The sequence below is a fragment of the Vanessa atalanta genome, chromosome 1 (assembly GCF_905147765.1).
Source record: "Vanessa atalanta chromosome 1, ilVanAtal1.2, whole genome shotgun sequence".
Lineage (NCBI taxonomy): Eukaryota > Metazoa > Arthropoda > Insecta > Lepidoptera > Nymphalidae > Vanessa > Vanessa atalanta.
In genome coordinates, this window is record NC_061871.1 from 5,527,790 (window position 1) to 5,550,906 (window position 23,117).

General features: G+C 31.8%; 2 protein-coding genes across 2 annotated transcripts; both read left to right on the plus strand.

Annotated features, from left to right (window-relative positions):
- The first annotated feature begins 944 nt into the window (after positions 1-944).
- Positions 945-17,013, plus strand: LOC125066465. Its single transcript, XM_047674544.1, has 11 exons — positions 945-1,207; positions 7,328-7,581; positions 8,421-8,575; positions 10,014-10,213; positions 10,440-10,965; positions 11,270-11,425; positions 13,410-13,606; positions 14,052-14,215; positions 15,306-15,509; positions 15,930-16,097; positions 16,544-17,013. The coding sequence occupies exons 2-11, from the start codon at positions 7,485-7,487 to the stop codon at positions 16,972-16,974; spliced, it is 2,298 nt and encodes a 765-aa protein (XP_047530500.1). The 5' UTR covers positions 945-1,207; positions 7,328-7,484; the 3' UTR covers positions 16,975-17,013.
- A 2,021-nt stretch (positions 17,014-19,034) lies between these two features.
- LOC125077351 (adhesive plaque matrix protein) lies at positions 19,035-21,395 on the plus strand. Its single transcript, XM_047689278.1, has 2 exons — positions 19,035-19,837; positions 19,925-21,395. Exons 1-2 carry the CDS (start codon positions 19,035-19,037, stop codon positions 21,393-21,395), a joined length of 2,274 nt encoding a protein of 757 aa, XP_047545234.1.
- Positions 21,396-23,117: the final 1,722 nt, after the last annotated feature.

The following is a 23,117-nucleotide window of genomic DNA, read 5'->3' on the forward strand; positions in this document are numbered from 1 at the left end:
TGAGTAAGGAGCTATTGTCTCTCGAAAATATTTGCTTTGCAATATAATTATGTGACACATTAAAAACGTGTATGTTCATATTTTAAAACGTATTTCATAGGAAGTTTATATATGTAGTTAAACTTTGATTTAAAATATTAAGCTTTGATATTATTAATAACAGGATGATATTAAGATATTTATAAATTCAAAATACTTGAAAGTATAAGTCGTGATAAAAATTAGTGCTCTTTCTTTTTTATAATAATACAGGTTAGTCTTGTACAAGGACTTGCAATCCAAGTGTTTTATTTATAAATTTACAAAATGTATATTCATGAAGTTAACTCTTACATTTTTATTTTCGAAAGTTTATACGAGTTCTGTTTTGTAATAAAAAAAAAAGATCTATGTAAGTAGGTACTATCTAGTGGACTATCTAGATAATAGCTTACCTCTAGAGGTAAGCGATCTTCTTTCATAGCCATGGTTCAGTAACATATATAAGTAACTTACCATTTAAATGTGAACAGAGTAATATTGTTGTTTGGCTTTAGTATATGCTACTCGCCCAGACACAAAGACCTACCTCAGACATTCTATCTGGCATATTTTTTTTACGCCAGTGCCAATTTTAAAATGATATCTCTATTTCTATATATTAAGAAATCTGCCTATGTCATAAACAACTGTTGTTTGTAAGCTATAAACTCAATATACTCCTTCATAAATCTATTGACTGCAATAAAGTAGTATAAACTAAATTCTTTACAAACAAACATTGGCATCGTTTTCTTACTCTACCAATACCAAAAAATATTACCATTGTATAGATTATAGGTATTTTTCAGTTGTATTATCAGGCTGAACCTTAGTTAATTTGTAAAATGCTTGGAGTTCACATTAGTACCAAAGTGAATAACATTACTGACATTAGTTCTTCTTGGGAATGGTGGGAAGTGCACAGGGTTGCGGTTGCGCCAGTGTCGCGCAAATCTCTATCGACCGGGCACGCGTGTATGTTCATGTAGAGGCGGGCTTGTTTTGCACGACAGAAATCAGTTTTTAAATTAATAAATTGAAAAAAAAAAACTACATGGTAAGAATTGTGCATTTTGTAAAATGAGGAAGTTTTTTTAACAGCCGGTGTTTATAAGAACGCAACAATACAAGTTTACAGTGAAGTTTATCTTTACGATAAGTTTTATTTTTTTAATTTGCAACCACGGTGAGTGCCATTTTATATTCTTTTTACGAGTTATTACGTTTCAATTGAACTCTGTGTATTAAAAAAAAACTATATATAGATTATTAAATATTAAGCAATAAAAGAGATTTATGGAATGTAAAATATATCAAAGGCAAAGTCGAAAATCACAGGCTTCACGTATAAAAAAAAATATGGATTAATATTTTTTACCTTGTTCGAACAAGGGCGAACTTATTTTCAAACCTGTTACAATAAAATATTTTTTTTGTTATTGTTGAGGACTTATTAAAACAAATATTTAATTAAGAATAGCAAATATATGTTTTATTTGATATATTAAAATGCATTAATTGGTCATAGGTTTAGTGTTAGTAAGTACTCTAGGAATATTACAAAATGTAGGTAAAAATTAAGACATGATACACTGCCCTTTAGCATGCAACAATCTCTTCCTTTGATGAGATTAAATAAATAACTGCTGCGTGCATAAAGTGTCTATATTAACTACTGTATATGCATAAACTTACATATAGATATATCGTTATTTACTATTAAAAACCATTTATATACATTTATTAAAACAAACATAAAAAGATATGTAATATTTATTTATTTAATTAATTTTATACTCATGCAATTGCCGACATTTCAAAGTTTTTGAAAATAAGCTGTAGGCTAAAGATGTAAGTCGACTGCACATTAGTGAAAGGAAAAAGATAAAAGTTTTGTATCTGATTTAAAAATACAGAAGAGACCGTTGAAAAGAGTACAACACCATGTAAACCAGATTTAAGAAAGGTAAAAGATTATTCTTCAAATTTCGACGAATTCCTAACTAAACAGGAAAATAAGCTGATTTTGTGACGTAAAACCTATATGGAATTTCTTATCAGGTTTCGTTGAATTAATATTCAAGTCTCCTAAAGACTTTCTAATTGTCGATATCTTTCATTCAATGTAGAGACATCAAAATCAAGAACAAATTCTGAGCAGAAATTAAAAATTCTCATCAATTTTTAAAGTTTGAAGTTAAATATTTATAAATTAGCTTATAATCTAATACGTTTATAACATATTTGGACCTACAATTGGTATGATCGGAAAGCGAAATAATACGACACAATTAGAGGTCAACATTCAGAGATTCATCTCGAAGATCATGTCTACATGTTGAGATTAAAGTGCCGTTCTTTTTATATTCAATGTTTTTTATTGTTTGTTGTTTTTGTATGGTCTCTTAATTTTATGCAGTGCTTAAATCGGAACCCGTAGATAGAAAAATATATTTGTTTATATCATATCGTTTCAATACATTATGAATTCTGGATGGAATTAAAAATAAAACTAGAGATTTTACGTTTTAAATACTCATATTACTACACTTAATATTTTTATTGTATTAATTCAGGCCAATTATTTTTAGAACTATATTACTACGAAGGATGTATGGAAAATATTGTGAAGAAAATAATTTGTTACGTTATTTTCTTAACAGGTTTTTATTAATACCGAATATAAATTATAAAAGTAATCGGTTTGAGAGTATAACATTGTAGTGTGAATATCAAAGATATTTGCAATAATAATGTTTTTCCACAAAGGTCTTCTTTGTATAACATAAATATATTATGTAAATGAAAATACGTTGTATTCAAATAAAATAGTCTTAAAAATAAGGTGCGTTTTTATAATTTTGTACTAGTAGGTAATTGTGAAAGCGTAGTAGATCTTTTCGTACTGCAAATCGTGCACAAGTACCACTTACTTTAACCACAATAGTTAAGTCATAATGCCAATGCCGGAGAGAAATACGCCGGTTCAAGACCTTTCATGGCGAACACTAACAAACCTATAAATATACTTCAACGAGTCTTGCAGATCTCAAAACTTTGTTGTTGTAATGTAAGCAAGTCAAATTAACATTAATTGTATTTAATAGGGGTTTCACTAAAAATACCAATGCCATACAAAGGTAGGAACAGAAAACACATTTAATTCACTCATTTAATTTGAGACATAAGACAGAAAAGAAATGAGGTCAGCTTTAAACTACTTTCCACACATTTCTCAGTACTATTACGGCCACCAAAATTTAAATTCAACTATTTATAATAGAAATATACTTTAGATTTTGTTTACAACAAAAATGTTGAGCTCACCAAAAACCGCATCACACATATTCATGGAATTTCCGGCTGTAAAACTAATGATTTCAAATGATTTGATCTTAAAACATGCATAAGTGGTGCATAAATTAGGTGCTAATTTGAGATAAACCAGTTTGATTTGTTTGAAAATGAATATAATCTTGAATTTTTAGAAATAACAGCTATTAAATATTGTACCGAATCTCGGTCACAAATAGGAAATAAAAAAATAAAAAAAACTATTGTAATGGAGTGCACAGAAGAAAATATGTGGCAATATAATTAGAATTACAAAATTTATAATCTCCTAAGACATCGCGGCCGTTTATAAATCCTCTAAGTAATATGTAATACAGTAGAACCTCGATTATCCGAACGCTGTCTTAGTTAATCCGAAAGCTTAATTATCCGAACGTTTGTGCGTTGCAGTTGTTCGTCAAATGAGAATTGACTATTTAATAAAAAAAGAAATATAAGAATAGTATTTGTCTTTTTAATTGTTTTATTAATTAATATTTAAATATGTTAAATTTTAGTAGTAAATAGCGTATAAAAGTGTATTTTTTGTTTGATCTTTTTCAAAGTACACCCACATTCGATTATCTTAACTTTTGATTATCAGAATTAGTCTCGGTTCTAATTAGTTCGGATAATCGAGGCTCTACTGTATATTAAAATTTTACTACTTATAATGTGTTGTAGCATTTCGATAGAAAATATATTTATAGCTCAATGTTTGAAATTAGAACGGCTTAACGGTATGAAAACAATTTTACACAAATAAGTTATTTCTAATACAATTGGATTAGTTCTTGTTTTGATATTATATACATATATTAAAGTACAAATTAAATATTATTACTTAAAAATGTTTCAATTTTTAGTGAAGAGGAAAACAAACAGCTTATGTTAAACAAATGCCGATGCTTATCGTTTATAAATATTTATAGCCTGTATTTATCAATAACAAATTATTGAGAATAGTCGACACGTATGCTATTAATTCACAGTAAACCCGTATAGCAGTATATTTTTAAATTATCTTTATATTAATATTTACATATAAAAATACTGTAACAATATTAATGAAAATATTATTAACACAGACACACACTTTAATTTCATCATATTTTTGATTTATATCATTTATCTCTGAAAAACAAAACAAACAAAAATTGGCTACCCATAGTGAATGAGATGGGTGAACTGCGCTATTGATTGTTTCACATTGGTCCTTCGAGCCGGATCGCTATGAACCAAAACATGGGAGTGACCACTGGGTGAATTTGAATGCTCAACTTTTTTATTTAAACCCTCGATAACATAGAAACTTCTTAACGAGATGATGTGACATACGGCTCGTATTGAGAAATCATTTCCTTCTATATTTTTTCTATGTAATAAAATAGTTTATATGAATATTATCATATCTTTTAATACAGTAATGATTTTAACGGTTGAGCTTGTTATTTTGATTAGCATCTGAGTTTATGATGTTAACAATGAATATTATATGTTAGTCGATAGTTATGAAATCTTTTGGCTTAGGTCGTCTATATAACTTGCGCAATGAGCAACATAAATGACATTGTTATAACAAGTTTTTCTCATAGTTATGTCTTCGTTATATGAATAAAATAATTGCTCCTCAAGTAAAAGGAATATATGTTGCGCAACATTAAGACTATAATTCCAATTATTCGAATTGATAAGTCCATTAATTATGTGATTTTATTTAACTACAAACATCGTTTGATGAAATTCCTAGAAGATAATCTAAATAGGTATTTAAAAGCAAAATACCACTCACTGATTGATTCATTAGGAAATCTCAGAAACTATAACACCTTTCCATAAACTTGAAATTTGGCAGATAGGTTACTTATAGGGTGTAGACATCTGCTAATTTAAATTTCCTTAACATATTTTACAAAACTCTACCCCTAAGGGGGTAAAACGGGGGTTGTAAGTTTGTGTTTTATAAATTTCGCGAGAGGAAAGCCACAGGTTTAGTATACATCGGCATAGTGCGCCGTTTTAACTCATATTTAAAAAAAAATGATCAAATTGATTAAGATTTCTAGAGTATCTTCAATTAATAATAATAAGGATATATTTACAAGCAAACTTATTAATTTATTATGTTTATAGTAATTGATATACACTATTGTTTATTGTTACACTTTATGTTAAAAAGAAAAGACTATATTTCAATATAATGATGAATTTTTTGTTTTTACCCTGTGAGAAATTACATATTATGCAAGTAAGGAGTTTTCGATGACATGAATAGACATAGATTTCTCTCCTTTGTTTGTGGAAGAAAATATATTGCGCTGACCCTAAATAAATGGGAAGGTCTAGTGAAAGTTAACAATGTAACTATTTATACGTCACATTGTAATTTCACAAATAAATTACATTATATTTTGGGCTAATGTATCCATCACAGGTAACTGTAATAGCAAGTTTTGTATGAAAAAAACTACTAAAAACTTTGTCTAATATTCGGAAATCAATTTTAAGCTATAACTATAACACTTACTCATGGACAAACATAGAGGTTTTCTGGTAATTTATATAATGTCGAAAAATCTAAAACCAAGCTTTGCGTTAAAATTGTACTTAAATATACCTACTGATATAGACTTCTGTACATGTATCAATAGCGTGGAATGTATACTACTAAAACTATTGCAATTTAGTCTTTATTACTACAGACATAAAGGTTACACGAAATATAGTGAGTAGTCGGATATATACGTGTCTTTTGTTCACTATTTAGTTATGAAACGAGGAGCTATTGTGTTCGATCAGTGGGTCTTTAAAGTTCACAACTGTGAATGTATGTTTACATTCAGTCGAGTTTTTAAATCTCTGGCTATTGAACTCAATGTAAAATACATAGTAGGTTAATCTATTATATAATTAAAAGGTTATTGTTATATATTGTTTGTCATTATTTTAACGGAACAGCGTGTACATAAAACTTAGTCAAATATTTGTCTTCCTCTTATTAGATAAGATGTGTACTGACGTAATATGTTCATGTTGATTTTTTGTTCTTAGTACATAACTATTTAGATCAATACGTGCTATGAAATTGTTATGTTTACCTTAATTAACGAAAACCGATCACAATTTATAGGCACAAGGTCTGCACGTTAAAATCCTTTGAATGGCGTTTTGAAATTAATAACTAAGTTATTTGAAAACATATACAAGCAAAATGTATTTATTCAACTTAATAAAACGATGTAGGTACTGCATATAACGTTAACATAACATTGCCATAAGTTCGATAGCAGCACAGTCGTACTGTAATCCGAATACAATACATATATACTTACAATGTTTCCAATCCGTTTGTGGTTGGTTCAAATCGACTTCCTAGATTTGTTTACATACTGATTTGATTTTTAGTTACATACATACTCACACAAGCTAATATGAAGCGTTAATAATATTTATATATTAAGATACATATTAATTCAATAGATATCTGTTGACTATCAAGAAAATTTAATGTTGGTCATACAAAAACAATAACTAAAAAGAACGAATTTAACTTATTACGTGATAAATCATAATCATCCTTTATAAAAAAATGTACAATATCTACATTCTCATTTAGTTCCAAATTGATGTTGTTTTCAAGAACACAGTGATATGGAAAATATGGGAGTGTTTTAGGTATTACTTTTACTGATAGAAAATTATATAGTTTCTTGCGTGACGCTAATTATTGTTTACAAAAAGATAGCGTTTCAGTTTGACTGGCCGAACATCCCATATTTATCTTTGATGGCATAAGTTAATATTGCCATTACAAGATAATTTGCTTCGAAAATTTTTTCTTTATAAAATACGCAGCCAATATTACTCATTCATAAACAAAGACAAATACGATTCCTTCTTAAATATAAATATTTTAATAGTTTTCATTCATTTAATCATAAATGACGTCACTTATATTTTCTTTATTTTTCAGATATTTGCATATGCTGCATACTTCCATGCATCAAAAACATTGTATGGAGTGCATATATGTAGGAGGGCGATCTAAAAGTTTTCCCACGAAGGACTTCACCCTCGTGAGGAAATCATCAACACTTTATCTTTGGCTGTAATTCTAACCCGATAGCAAAATGCAGTTCATTCGCGCTTTCTTCAAACGGATCACAGATGACCTCAAGCAGAAAAAATTAATACCGCTAAAAATATTGTTTTTTGTGCACGCCTCCAGTAAGTATTAACCACGTACATTTGTCAATCATCGAAGAATAATATTGACATTTTGATTTAAGTCTTATAGAGGTCAGCGGGTAAACCAAGTCTCGTAGATTGAATAACAAGATATATTGAATTACTCACCTTAGCAATAAGCTTATTACAAATATTTGTTAAAAATTATGCTCACATACAACATATACATATATATTTAAATATGCGTACATCGGAATTACCTGGTGTTGTGTTGTTTTGTACATAATCGTAATGAAATATGTACGATTGTTAAATATATCGTTAGATAATGGTTAAAAAAATACAATATACAAATAAAAGTATAATGCTAATAAAACGATATGGAATAATGCATCTACCGAGAATGAAAAATTTTAACAGATTTTTTTTTTCAACTTTCTATACGTTTACTTTTAGCTTTTCTTTTATTTATATATTATAAGAAACATCGATTTCAAACACACGCTCTTTCTAATCTTAAAATAATGTAATTTAGAATTGGCGGCAGAGCCTTGTGTAAGCCCATACCACTAAATACATTCTACCTCCAAGCAGCAATATTTAGTATTTATACCGAGAAATTCCGGGTTGAAGGATGACTTAGCCCGTGTCACTACATGCACAAGGGACGACACCTTAGTTCCCAACCGGTGGAACATTGACGATGTAAGGGATTATATTTCATACAGCGCCAGTGGCTACCAGGTTCCTATATATTTTAAATATGAAAAACATATGTCTACGAGACTTTACTTAGCCCTTATCTGTGTTTCGGGAAAAACTTTCGGAGGCTTAGTGGTATACATTTATTTTTTCTAACTAATGAATATTATTTTCAGCTTTATTCGTATTATACCCGTATTTGACTATTCATATGCGGGAGCTGGGTATTAATGTGGAAGAGACGGCCATCATGTCAGCCGTGACCCCAGTCATCTCAATAGTAATGCCGCCGCTCGCTGGCATGGTCGCTGATAAAATCGGAAATTTTAGGGTTTGTTTTTATATTTAGTACGCATATCACTCACTCTTCAAATACACATTTGGTATAATACAAGTTATCACAAAATTTGTATAATATGTATATAGAATAAGCATTTATCAGAAAATTAATTTAATTGAATTCATTTGGATAATGGATAAATTAATGTACGTGCTTTATATGAAATTTTGAATACACGGTTATTGTTAATTCGTCGTATTCCTGTTAGTCGCCCCTATTACCTCCTAACGGGTAACCTATATATATAACCCTGTATATATCTTTTAAAAAGACTACCGTAACTAATACTTTGTTCTTGACTTGTTGTCGTCCTCGGCTTTGTCTGCATTTATTCTATTATTTTCTTACAATCTATAGCTTTTAGATATCGCAAAATCATAACATTTACATTCCGTAGTTTGTTCCTGAAAAGATAGCTTCTCTAATTGTTTGTTATAGAAAAATACAAAAAACTACTCACTAAATATAAAAAAATATGATATTATGTAATGTTTGACTCACTATATGTACTTTAAATAAAATAAAAAAAAAAAAAAAACGATGTTATAAGCATGTATTTATTCTGTTGAGTGAAAGAGCAAGTGACCTCTATCATGCAATATATTTATGTTTTGCAATGCTTAATTAAATGAAGCTAATCTTCAATGTCCGTAACGCAAATTACATCCAATTCTGGTTACAATAACCTTTACCTTGTATTGTGTCGGTATTGTGAACGCTCGTCCTATGCTTATATGTAGGTAAGTGCTTGCGTCACGACGCAGGCCGCTTGTGCCGGATGCGCTTCTACATTTATTGGTTACCCACGTTGGCTAGGGATCATTGCTTTTGTGAGCGTCCGTTACGATGACGTAAAATTTTGTTAGTTTTATAATTGTATAATCAAATGTAAAACACGAATCGATTATTTTATTAGAGTTTTATATGTCAATAAATCTTATGAATTGTTTATAAAATCTAAGCGTTCCATGAAGCTATGAAGCGTTTTATAATTTTAATCGATGTTTGATTATTATGATAATTATACTGCACCACGATACACATGATAAAAAACAACTTACGTTTATTCTAAGAATATTCACGGTGTTTGCACACTAAACCGTGCTTAGAATGTTTGCCGTCATTGTTGCTACCCAATAGCAATTGCGGCAAAAAATGTCCGCTTAATCATTTATGTTGATCATTCTTCTTAAATACTTCATCCTGTTTTTCTCTAAGCCTCTAATTTGCTCGATCTGTTTATGTTTTCCTTGGTTTGCATGCGGTTAAACTTAACATTAAGATTATGTAATAAAAAGTTCAGATTTAATTGATTTTGCAATGACATTTCAATTTACGTTTTCGAATTTTATAGTTTTGTTTAGCATTGTTGTAATACATTTCATAACTCTACGAATACCAATAACAAATTATTTTTATTTATTTTTAGTTACTCCTAGCTCTGTCCTCGGGGTTGGGTGGAGTGTCAGCACTGTTACTGCTGGCGGTGCCCGTTGGACGTATTGTTATTACATTTCCTACATCTGTAGACCTACTCGCCTCTTGCGATGGATCTGCACTACATTTACAACAAGTACGCGACTATCCTTGTCAGCCTCTCCATCCATACGCGTATGACATTAATCTTACGTAAGTATACAGTTGTATTAATTATTAAGACAATAGTGTTATATGTTTATGAGTTCGTCATTAAAAAACTATAAAATGCTTTATGACTTCTTTAGTCTGAACTGAAAACGATATGTTCTATGTTGAAAACTTAAGTTATCAAAGTTTTATTGTAAATAAAGCAATAAGGAAAATCTTTCATGATTTTCCAATGGCTCTAATGTGTCACATGTCTTTGTTATTACAGGGTTTTATCATGCGGATTTGTTTGTAAATTGCCATCTGAAGCTACAGTACAAGAAATAGACACTATTGTCCATGCGAACTCATACGACGTGCATTTTAAATCACAATATGAGTCACAGCGTCTTGTGTATCGCAATACGATTTCGACATCGTTAACTCACAGAGAGAGACCAATGAAAGATCATAGCACTTCGCGTGTCCTTACAAATGATCCTTATTTTAATTCCACGGCATCAAAAGTAGGCGATAAAAACATATTTTTTCCCGTTCCTCAACTGTACGAAATAGATTGCTCATACGCAGGGTCGAATGCAACGTGTAAATTTGAAAAGGAGGATTTCATAAACGATTCTATTGAAGAGACCAAAGAGAAGCTATTTCGTGTTAGGATCTCACCCAATGTTCAAAAAGATTCGAATGAAGTTCGAAATTATTGGGTCAACGCTGTATCCTCAAGTAATACGTCACAATCGGATGAAGACTATGACGGTATTGATACCACATCTTGTAAGGATACTTTTACTCAGGTAAAACAATATTTTATTTTAAAAGCGGATGTAAGCTGTTTGGTTTGTGTTCTCATGTACCAGTTGATAGTCGTCGCGTAATAATTTACATAACCCTTCTCTACCGAGAGTTTTGCCTTTCACGAAGTTCACAAAGATTTATGACCTGTTTTTGTCCTCAATTTAAAAAGCAAAATGTATGTTGTTTTTCTCGTTTTAATGTTCTTTAAAGTGGACCCTGGGAATGTTTTGTTTTATGAAAAACGTATCCAAAAAATTCTTTGACAATTTTAAAGAACATTGTGTAAGATCAGATTTTTCATAGGATCTCGGAGAATCGATATGGGTGAAAGCAGGTTCACAACGTCTGACGGAGTGTATAGCGGCTTGTGCGGCCTCAGCTCCCAGAAAGAGTCTGTGTGATAACCGACAGCAGCAGTTAGAACTCGACCCTTCGTTTACCTTCTGGACTTACTTAGCTGTAAGTTTTTGTTATATGAATTGCATTAAAAATAATTTAAATATTCTATATGTGCTGTTGTTACTTAGTATGGAAAAACTATTCAAAAGAAATTGAGATAGTTCATGATTTCAAATGAATTGTTGAACGTAACTTTACTTTGAGAATATGTCAATTCCAATAAATGGTTATCAATACTAAAATTAAATTGAATGCCTTAGAAAGATTACAAGTTTATTTCTTTAAGCAATGTCTGTGTATGCAAATTGAGTAGTGGATCCATTGATAGGAAGATTGCCGGCTAATCGTCACTAACAGGGTAATGACGAACTTGATACGCGCCAGCGTGACCCATTGCCACCGTCTCACCGTCCTCATTCGACGACATCAAACCGAACACTACCGGTTTTTTATGTATAACTATAAATAAATGCGTTTGCGTAAACACATCGGATGATTTTTAGTATTTCTTAATATGTTTCACTGTGTATGTTTAAAAACAAACAATTAGCTACGTTGTTGGTAAATCACTTTTGCTTATGGTATTGAGATGTTCCTATTTCGTTCAAAATAAGTTGTTCTTCCAATTAGCATATAGTTATCGAATATATATATATATTATGATGTACCTAGGCGGTCGGGCAAATGGGCCACCTATTGATATGTGATCACCACCGACCATAGACATTTGCGATGTAAGAAATATTAAGCATTCCATGAAGCGTCAATTCACCACAAACCCTGGGAACTAAGTTATGTCCCTTATGCCTCTTACAATGGCATACCTACTCACCTTTCAAACCGGAACACAAAAGTATCTTATGAATGATGGTATCTACCCAGACGGGTAGGGCCAAAGTACTACGTCTAAGTGAATAATATAATAATTAATTATTTATTTTTTAAAATAACTCATTAAAAGTTGAAATTTTCACTCGCATTAGAAGTTATGTCACAAAAAGCTCGTCGGTTATAATAAGATCTCACTAAATTTTATAAATGTACCTACTCTAGAGACACTACGTCGACCTTGTCCCCAATATATAAGTGGTATGATGTGAGTATATCACGACTTATGTACCTTCTACTGACATCTGAGTGACTTATACGAAGTTAGTACCTACTTAGTTACGGGCAAGAATCGGTATTTTTCCCGATTGACTATTATAATTATAACATTACCGAATACGTGATTACGATTTACAAAATTAAATACAGTAACTTATTTAGAGGTTGTTTGCATAAACGTTTCGCGGGTTATAACAATATACGTAGGATTGTATCGAAACAATCGCGTGTCCCACGTCTTCGACCGAATTGAATAGTTGTTAATAATGCAGCCTTCAGTATATTGACATGTATTTTGATGTGTATTTCAACTTGCTGTACCTTGATTATGATTCCTTAACACAGACTAGGTATAATATTCTGTTAGATTGCTGGGCGTTTACCAACATAGTGGTAATCCTAACATTTCGTAGACACGGTATGCTTGAAGTTTGTTTTAATGTAGTTACAATTTCTCATACTTATTAATAATTACAACATTGCAGTTTGAGGAATGCAAAGTTCGTTTGACGAAACATTTTTACCACGATGCGGAGGCGTGCTGGTTTAACTTAAGTAATGACTTTTTTCTACTAAGCTCATGTACAAACTATATATTTAGGATTTGTCGAACGAATGAAAAAACGTCAATTAAAATTGGATTGCGGTACTAGTCATATCTATATGGTGCGTGGTGATTTTTGTGTGTTAAATATTTCTATTTTAAAAGTGATAGTGTAGTTTATTTATATAGTTACAACAGTACGAGGCATTATTATTTGCTAGTAGAAAAACCTATAAATGGAAGTTATCTGCCTAAGATGGCTATGGCTAGTTGACTACATTTGACTTAAACATACCAGTAAAACAACTTGTATTAGTTGGAAAAGTAATCAATCTTCAATTCTTAACGTGTAAAAGTGTATTAGACTAAGTATAGATGATACGTACTTTATAGGTTCGTGTGTTTATTGGTATCATCGGTGGGACAGCGTTCGCTATGTTCGAAGGCGCTGTTATTGCAATCGTAAGGGATCAGAGAGCGGACTATGGCCTCCAAAGACTCTACGGTAGCATTGGCGGTATGATCTCCTCGCCTCTCTCCGGATTACTCATCGACTATGCGAGTAGGGGCAAGGGTTATACGGACTTCAGGTATTTTGAAAGCAATTTTTAATTTAACGTTATAAAATAAATCTTATACGATTTAATAATTTATCGTCGACTTTTTAAGTATTTTATACGTTCATGTATCGTATGTCAGATTGAGTTGCGACTTTGTACAATTGGTCAGGTGTGAAGGTGTCTGTCATAGTACCATGAATGTACAATACGGGAACCGTGAGTCGTTACGGATAATCATTCTCAAAAAAAGTGGCATTGAAACGCATGCCTGCCATTATTTTTATTGTACATATTTATTTATGTAATCATAACATGAAGGTTTTTGTTAAATTTAACAGCATTGTTACGATACAGACTGTTCTTATCGATCCTTGCTTTTGATATGTCTATATCCGGGCATGTAAGCGATCCGTTACGTGCTATAGAATTACATAAACTTATCATATATCAAAATTTATTACATGTTTATTTGCAGACCAGCTTTTTATTTGTATGCAGTTTTGAAAGTTGTTTCTGGTGTTTTGATGTTGAGTATCGACCTTGAATTTAAACAACCCGCACAGAATCTCCTAGAAGATGTTATATCAGTATTTCGTAATGTTGAAATCGTGGCATTGTTTATAGCATGCTTTATTATGGGTAAGCGCTATTAGTCTATAAGTCTAGTTTTTAGCCATTTTGAACGAGAGTTGATTAATTAAAGTAATTTATTGGAATTGCTTGTTGAAATTTTAATAATATTTTAAGATTTTTAATAAATTTAATTTTATTTCATTATATTTCTGTAGGTCCCTAACTATGAAATTGCATATTTTTAATACTAGTAGGAAGATTAACTATTATACTTAAGAACTCAGTTTTAAAATAATCTCTGAATAGAGCCATGAAATTTCTCCTAAGAAAAGAATTGTTAATTTTTTCCCTCATTATTTTATATTGCTATTTCTCTGGCTATGAAAAAAATTTCGAATACGAGTTCCGTCGTGGCATCAAAGCAGCACAGGCGGCATATCAACAACGTATTCAACACACACACAGTGGGCTCGATCGCTTCCGTTCTGGAAATTTATATCTCGAACAATGAACCTCATATCTTAACGTAGACGAAAACAATGAATTGAAAGCCATAGTGAAAGTAGACTCATTTCAAACCAGATTCTAATTAACAGCAAGGCCGCTCAACATAGTGTTAAAACGGTACTGATTCATTTACGTTAAACTGGAAAGATAAAAAAGTTCATATATATAGAGTAAGATTGCCTTAACTTGTTGCAAAGAAACACAATACGGACCTCTGAATCAAATTGTCACTATTATGTTATTGGTACGTCAGTTATTATGCTGATTGATATGTTCACTGTTAATCAACCGATACTTGTCAATTGCTGTACTCCGTTCTTTTTTAAAAATTACAGGAGTAATGACTGTTTTTTTTTGTCATCCACTCCTACCTACCTACCAGATCTTGCATTGACTGCTTTTATTTAGAATTTGGAAAAAGTTCTCCTCTGAATATCTATCGCACTTTCCTTAAAATGGCATTGCCAATAATTGCAAATAACATATTTAACACATATTTCTCATTAACATTTGAGTTTTTATAAATGAAATGCCAATTTCATAGATAAGGACTTTATAATATGTGAAGTGTAATAAAACTGTAAGATCTTCAAATAACTGCTAATTGTAGAAATTATGTTTTTGAGTGAGGTTTGTTTAATAATTATAGGCACTGCGTGGGGCTACATCGAGAGTTTCCTATTCTGGTTGCTCCAAGATCTTGGCGCATCCCGCTCTCTGATGGGTATCACGATAACAGTGGGAGGAATCGCTGGCTTGCCTCTACTCGTACTTTCTGGACCAATTATCAACAAACTTGGACATGCCAATGTTCTATTTATTGGTTTTGTTTTCTACGCAATCAGGCTTATGGGTAAGTTTAAGTTAGTTATATTTTTTATGAATTATTATTTCTCCACAGACGTGGAGGTTACATAGTAATAATGTCATTTAATGTCCCTGCACATGATTGCTAGGCGGGTTGCATATTCCGATTGTAAATTAATGTCGAAAAGTTTGCATTGAAACAAAATAATATTAGATTAGCATAGAATACTGCTACTCTCGTTTGATATAGATGATCCCTTAATTGCACCTTAGGGTCATCTATCACTAAGAAACTCATCTTGCAATCTTTTTTTCTTGTTTCTATGCCAGGATGTATTTAGTTATTTATTTATTTTATTTACAGGAAATGCAACATAATTCATTAATTTAATGTTAAAATTTAAGGCTCACCTTACTTTGTATAATTTAGAAGTGTTAATTATGTACATATTTTTTTTTCTTATAGGTTACTCGCTAATCTACAACCCGTGGCTATGCTTAATCTTTGAGGCACTAGAATCTGTGACGTCATCTCTATCTTTCACGGCAGCTGTGACGTATGCGGCGAGACTTTCTTCCACCACAACGGATACGTCCGTTCAAGGGTTATTGGGAGGACTGTACTATGGAGTCGGTGAGTACTAAGTATATATATAGAGAGAAATAGAAGTATTTTCCAAATCGTTATTGTTACATTATGAAATACATGAGTCTGCGTGAGATAGGCTACATTTGTAACTGGAAAACAAGTTCTCAAAGGAATGTCGTGACCGATTTTATACATGATTAATGATAATAATTTATGGTAGTGTTTAGTACGCCAGAGGGTACAATAGTATATCTAACAATAAAAAGTATTAAGACATACAACGAAATTAGAGATCTTGTTTGATGATAACACAAGTACAAATGCATCAAGAAATTAAAAAATATATATTATCCTGGATTCGAACCAGTTAATCATTGGATTTGATTAAATATTTAAAAATGATAAGTACCTATATTACATAACAATATACAATTTCACAAAATTTTTTTTTTTTTGATTTTATACATCATGTTTTCGTTTGTAATTTTCAGGTAAAGGTTCTGGCAGTTTAATAGGCGGTTATTTGATGAAGTTTTTCGGAACAAGACCTACGTATCAACTCTTCGCTGCAGCAACTTTTATTACCGGTTGCTTCTATTATCTTTTTAATAAATTTTACATAGGAAAGAGTGCTATGGGTGATGAAAACGATATATGCAAAAAGAAACCAACGACTGTAGACGTTGAAAATCAAGATGCCATAAATAAGGATACAGAGAAAGCTAACACGCCACTAGATGTCGTTAGTAAGTCTGATGTCAATAAGAACTCGGTTACTGAAGTACCTAAAGCATTAAATCCACAAGTCAAACTACCATCCGACAGTGCAGATGGCAGCAGCGACTCTGGATTTGATAATCCAGCATATAACGAAAATGATAATGTTACTTCTGCCAATGACACGAAAAAGGACGAAAAATAATGTTTAGATAGATGTTTGGTGATAAATAGTTTATTTATACAGATTAAAAATTAAGTTAATATATGTTAAGTTATATTATAATATATTGTATAAATTGTATATGAGAGTATTTATAAATAAATAATAATTTGTTGATTCCTATTTTTTTACTTGAACTATTTTTTAAGCGTTTACATATTTTAGAGATACTAAGAATTATAATAACAGCGTTTTTACACCTTAAGTTAAGTTAATAAAGAATCATAAATAAATTTCGTTGCTCATTTGGCGAATCGCAGCGCAAAAAAACGAATTGCAGCCAATCGTTTTACAAGATTTTAATAAAATGTTGTAAAATATTTATATTATGAACATAACAAGTGCTCCAGTAACAGCGGACAGTAGCTAGCAGTGCCACCTAGTTTGCACCTGCGTAAAGTTTACGTGGGCATGTTTTGCGGCAAGCTCCGCCAGATATGTGCCCAGTGGCGCCAGTCGTTTCAAACAAGCAGGAGATGCAATGAGTAACGACTCCAAACAGATTTTGGGCGATCTAGGCACCTGTATGTAAAAGAATATGGCATTAAAATAGTGTCAATGCTCCCTTAGCTAGAATAGTCCAATAATGACACTGTCTCCGGCGAGAAAGGACGTACCTGGCATGTAAGAATTTCAAAGAGCTAACTGAGGAGCTTCATTGAAAAAGTATTATTCAATTAATCTTCTGACTTTGCACTTTGAAATCATTATTTTACTAAATAAATACATGTAGCTAGGTTACCTGCTCAAAATATACACAGCCATGAAGAACTCTAGGAAAAATGTTAAAGAACTCGATATTAATTCTTTTTTACGGATTATAGAAAAAAAGATGTACAAACCATGTTCACCTGCAAGAACTTATTAAAAGTAATTCATACTATTCAATACAAAAACTATCATAATTTCAGAGGTAATAAAATTGTCATATGAAGCGTTAGTTGCTGAATTAGTTTGTACTGGTTTTAGTGCTCTACATAGAGTTATTCAAATTGATTAGAAATGTGATAAATGTTTTAGCTATAATAATGTTAATTATTTAGAAAGCCGAGATGACCTAGTTGTAATAGTAACCGATGATTGGCAATTTAGAGCCAGGCAAGTGCCAGTGAATTTTCATGTTACAAACTATGAAGTGGAATTTTTGGTGCTTGAGGTGAAGGAAAACATCATGAGGAACTCTGCATGTGTCAGACAAAAACCTGCCACATGTGCATTATTTATTATTGTAATATTGTAGTGTATATGTAATATTTATAATAAAGAATGACGATACTGACGACCTCCTGAACGATATCGGTTACGGCGACTAATATCATCAGACGAGTCACGACGAGAGTCGTAATTTCTCTGTTAAATTGATCTGGAGATATTGTAGTGCAGAAGTATGCAAACCGAAATGCGCTCTCTATTCCCTTAATCCCATTATCCGATAGGCTTTAAGCTCAGGACTTCAGCATCTGTGTAGTCTTATAAGCCAGCCATTAGACTAATGAGGAAGTCAATGTAGAATAATTGGAATTAGAAATACATACGTATTAAGATATAATTGAATATAAACTAACGCTGAACTCTTTTTGTTTTATTTGAAATTGCTATTGTTTTTAAGAATATTTTTTCTTCTTAATTTGTATGAATGGTATGGCTTTTGAATTTAAAATCAAACAAAATTTAACAATAAAAAAAATCAATAGATTCGATGTGTGTGTGTGTGTTCAGAAAAATCGTGGGCGTTCGTTATCTCCGTCTGAAATTATCACTAAATATTTTCTACAAATATGTGACACTTTCTACAGATAGACTTGTGCGTGACATTGATTATCCTGCTAATAGTGTAAATTGTAACTAGAGTCGGGTCATCTCAATCGTGCTTCAGGCGTTCTACATACTCTAGTACCGCTACAAATTATCACTATTTCTTCCAACTTGACAATTCCAAAACCAATGCATATGGGTGCCTTTAGTTATATTCACCATTTTGTTATCGGTGTTCGAGTAGAACAGATATCGCGTGCAAACACAAATGTGTCATTAGTTTAACAATGAAATCAAAAGCAGTATTTTTTATTTTATTTGTGTATTTTTGTAAAGTTGATGTGAACGCTTTAAGTTTCCCTGGACCTCGAGTGTATGTTGTTACTCCATCATCGCGATCGGTACGAAAAGATGAAAATAAAATAGCACCATTCTACTATCATAATTGGATGAGAAGAATGGACTCGGAGCAGAACGTTACCACGACTACGACACCGGCACCAACAGTAAAAACACCTGATTTGATATTTGCGGAATTTGAATCTGATGGAAGGCAAAAATCAATAAGAAAATTACTAGAAAAAGAGAAAATAGCAAAAACTTCAACAATGAACCCCATTTATGTACCAGATGATGAAGAAAATAAAGTTACTCGTGTTGTAAACTATGGTTTACCGGTAAATCTAAATAAACATGATACTCCAACTAACGATGATTCCACCGAAAAATCTACTTATCCTTTTATGTTCGATAACGATTATTATAATAATATACATGAGCCAGTATATTTGCCTTCTACAACGCAATCAACGACCAAAGCTACAACAACAACGACTACAACAACGACCAAAGAATCACCCGTTAATATTGAAAATATATGGCATATAATTGATGACGAAAAGCTAAATCAGTATTCTGGAAATTGGCAAGAAGTACAAGTTAACTCAAAAGAAGAAAATGCAAAGAATAATAATGAAAATGATGAGACTACATATGATAATCAAAATCAATTAGAAGATGAAGGACATCGTCAAAATAACGAAGACCAGAGTGATGAAGTAAAGATAGACGAAAATTTTGCTTTACCGGGGTAATCAGTTTTAATTTATATATTATTATTAAAGTGTGTTCATTTTTTTTAAATATTAATACTAAAGTGCATTTTTATTTTTTTTAGTTTTGCTACAAATCCAGGTAGTGGAGCCGAAAATGAATCAAGAGCTATAAGAACTGAACCTAACATAAGATTTCCATATGTCAATCTTAAGCCATTCCAAATGAAACCACCAAAAAAGCCGTCATATCAAAATTTATCAAACAGTAAGAAAAATAGTAATTTATTAACCAACTTGGATAATTTCTCCGACTTGAAACATCCAGTGAGAGGAGAAGCTCAAGATATTAATCCCATAAATTCACTTATTGACCGTTATAATCCAGCTCAACCATATTTACCACAACCTAGTTATGGTAGTAAAGTATCTAAGCAATCTAGTCCCGTTTATGCTCCACCAAAAGCCACTGCTAATTTAGTTCCTCCACCACTTCCGCCTTCAAAAGCTAGTGATGACGATTTCCCTGCTCCAGTTAGCTACGACTCGTTTCCTCCCTATGCACCATCTGGTCCAAGTTATAACCAAGTAGTATCACCCCCGTCTACACCAACACCATCGGTTTCTGTTGATTCGCCATTTTTAAATACTCCTGATAACTCAATGACATCTGATGCGAGTGACAGTGACGACATACCAACGATGGACTTAGGATACCGTTACAAACCACCATCAAATAAAGAAAATAGTGATGATAATTCAATGGCAAATATGGGTTATGAATACAAACCACCTTCACCACCTGTTCCACAATTCTTTCCAACTATTCCACCGGCACCGAAACCTTTTGCAGGCTATACATATAATAAACCTAGTATGATTGCTGATCTTGCTCCAATGGTTGTAGCAGACAAACCTGAAGTTCAAGGGTATCATTATCCCAAACCAGAATCATCAAAACCACCGACTGACTATATGCCACAAAGCTACGATTCTCATCCTCCTTATAGCCATGACGATTTGCCACCACGTGGTCATAATTCCGACTACCCTGACTTGATATTCCAAAAACCACACGATGATATGAAAGGCGGTGACATGAAGGATCATGATATTGGAATGATGCCACCGTCACCACAATCCGATATGAAACCAGATACGTATGGACCTCCAATGAATGATCACGGTTTTCCAGTTGATTTTCCAACAGATTTCAAATTTCATCATGACTTTGACGATCACGACCATGACCATTATCATTATCACCACGATACAACAACGTCGACCACAGAAACGCCCCGTGTTAATAGATTCAGTTACTATTATTTAGGGAAAAAATTGTATTATCTGCCTTTGTATTTTAGTGTTTACTTTATAATATATGTAGGGGCTTTGATAATTAAGGCCGTACTGCGTCACAAGATCGTATATCCTAATAGTTGGAGACCAAACACTACGACAGCAACTTTCTTTTCAAAGAGATCCGTTGATGAGTTCACGTCAAGTGAAAATTTGCACGAACTTACGAGTAAAGTAACTCACGCAATCGCAACGGCTGCCGAGAAGTACATGAGCGGTAAAAATAAAAAAGTATAATAATATTTGTATTAAATACGGTTAATGTATATATTATTATCTAATTATAAGTAGATTAAGTTTTAGTTGATGTAATATGTTGGGAACTGGACATATTTAAACCATTGCTCAATTATAATAATTTATAAATTTAAATATTTGTTCATTATCACAACATTGTTATTGTTCAATAAACTTTTAATTATTATTATAAATCTGTGTGTTTATTTACTCAATATAAATTCATTTATTCATTCATTAATGGTTGTACACATAGTCGGACAGCTTTGGTTTATTTTCGTTATTGCTCTTTTAAATATATTGGCATTTCCGCGAACAATCGTCTAATAATGTGATATTTTTCATACATAACGAAATAATACGACTTATAATATTATTTTTCTGATCTCCGTATGTGGAAATGGGGAAAATTTGTTTCAAATTTCTAGTAAATTCAGTATACAGTTAAACAAAACTATAACTCGGCTCTTACCAAGGCAAATATGACGTTATTTTATAAGAGAGTATTACATAAATCGTTGATTAAAGTTAAAATAAAAACTCACGCAAGCTTCTAGTTATTTACCTCATAATATTAATATAATTATATTTGGATTTACATGAAAACAATATTGCGATATATATATATATATATATATATATATATATTTTAATTATGACAGTTTACTAGGCCAAGATGTATAAAGGCAGTATGTAGATTTTAGGTATGTATTTTGTAATACATATTTAGCTCTGGCTCGGATTTAGGGAAGAGAAACGGGGGCTTAAGCCTCGGGCCGTCACAAAGATGTCGACCTATTTAGAGGTAAAAATATAACACTTGTTTTAAGCATTCATTGTTGTGGCGCTTTTCTGTATGTGTATGCTATTTACAGTGTAGAGTTACATTGGGTCGGAAAGTAGATTTTACCGAGAAAAAGCGGCAACAAACTCAATCGTACTCTTTTCCACCATTTTGATTACAGTGTACGTCAGTAAAGTACTATTAAATTTATATATATCCGACTAGAAACCAACAAATACTAAGTTCACGTTTTTTATCATTGATATAATCTTGTATTGAGTAATATGCCTTATTCATCTTATTTGACATGAGCTTTAAATATTTTAATAGGTCAAATTGAAAATAACTGTAGAATCCTATTATAGAAACGAATACCGTACCCAAGGAAGGATGTATTTACTTTGGAAACTAGGTGTTATTAGTTTACCTTTCCTCATCGTGTCTATATTGATTGTCACCGTTTCTTGCAAAAAGATCTATATTATTATGAATATACATAATATTGTTGAAAACAAGGGATATGGCACAGATCATGTGCTATGCGGAATATTGGTACACAAACACTATATTTATATGATAATAGCTTAAGTTCGCTTCTTGGCCCACGTGCTTACGTAATTTTAAAGGTAATTTTTCGCATAATTCTAGTTTTCCTCCTTCGCCTTCATATTTATTTATATATATTATTATTATTATTATTATTTTTAATAATATAGCGGCCACCCATTTCCCAATCTGCCAAATTGTGAAATGGGTGGTCCCTGACACTAAGTGGTTACAACCGCCCACAGATTACCAATGGAGTGAAATTGTGCCTGTAGTTACATTGGCCCAAGCCCAGACGGGTTTGCAAATAACCCTACCTTCAGTCTTTGATTCTGCCTTTAACTCATTACACACATAAGCCTAAATACTGATTTCCATATTTCTTACTCGAG

Coding starts and splice junctions, on each gene's coding strand:
- LOC125066465 (XM_047674544.1), top strand. CDS start 7,485: ATGCAGTTCATTCGCGCTTTCTTCAAACGGATCACAGATGACCTCAAG. Junction 13,607..14,051: donor AAGGGTTATACGGACTTCAG/GTATTTTGAAAG, acceptor GTTTATTTGCAG/ACCAGCTTTTTATTTGTATG. Junction 16,098..16,543: donor AGGACTGTACTATGGAGTCG/GTGAGTACTAAG, acceptor TGTAATTTTCAG/GTAAAGGTTCTGGCAGTTTA.
- LOC125077351 (XM_047689278.1), top strand. CDS start 19,035: ATGAAATCAAAAGCAGTATTTTTTATTTTATTTGTGTATTTTTGTAAA. Junction 19,838..19,924: donor GAAAATTTTGCTTTACCGGG/GTAATCAGTTTT, acceptor TATTTTTTTTAG/TTTTGCTACAAATCCAGGTA.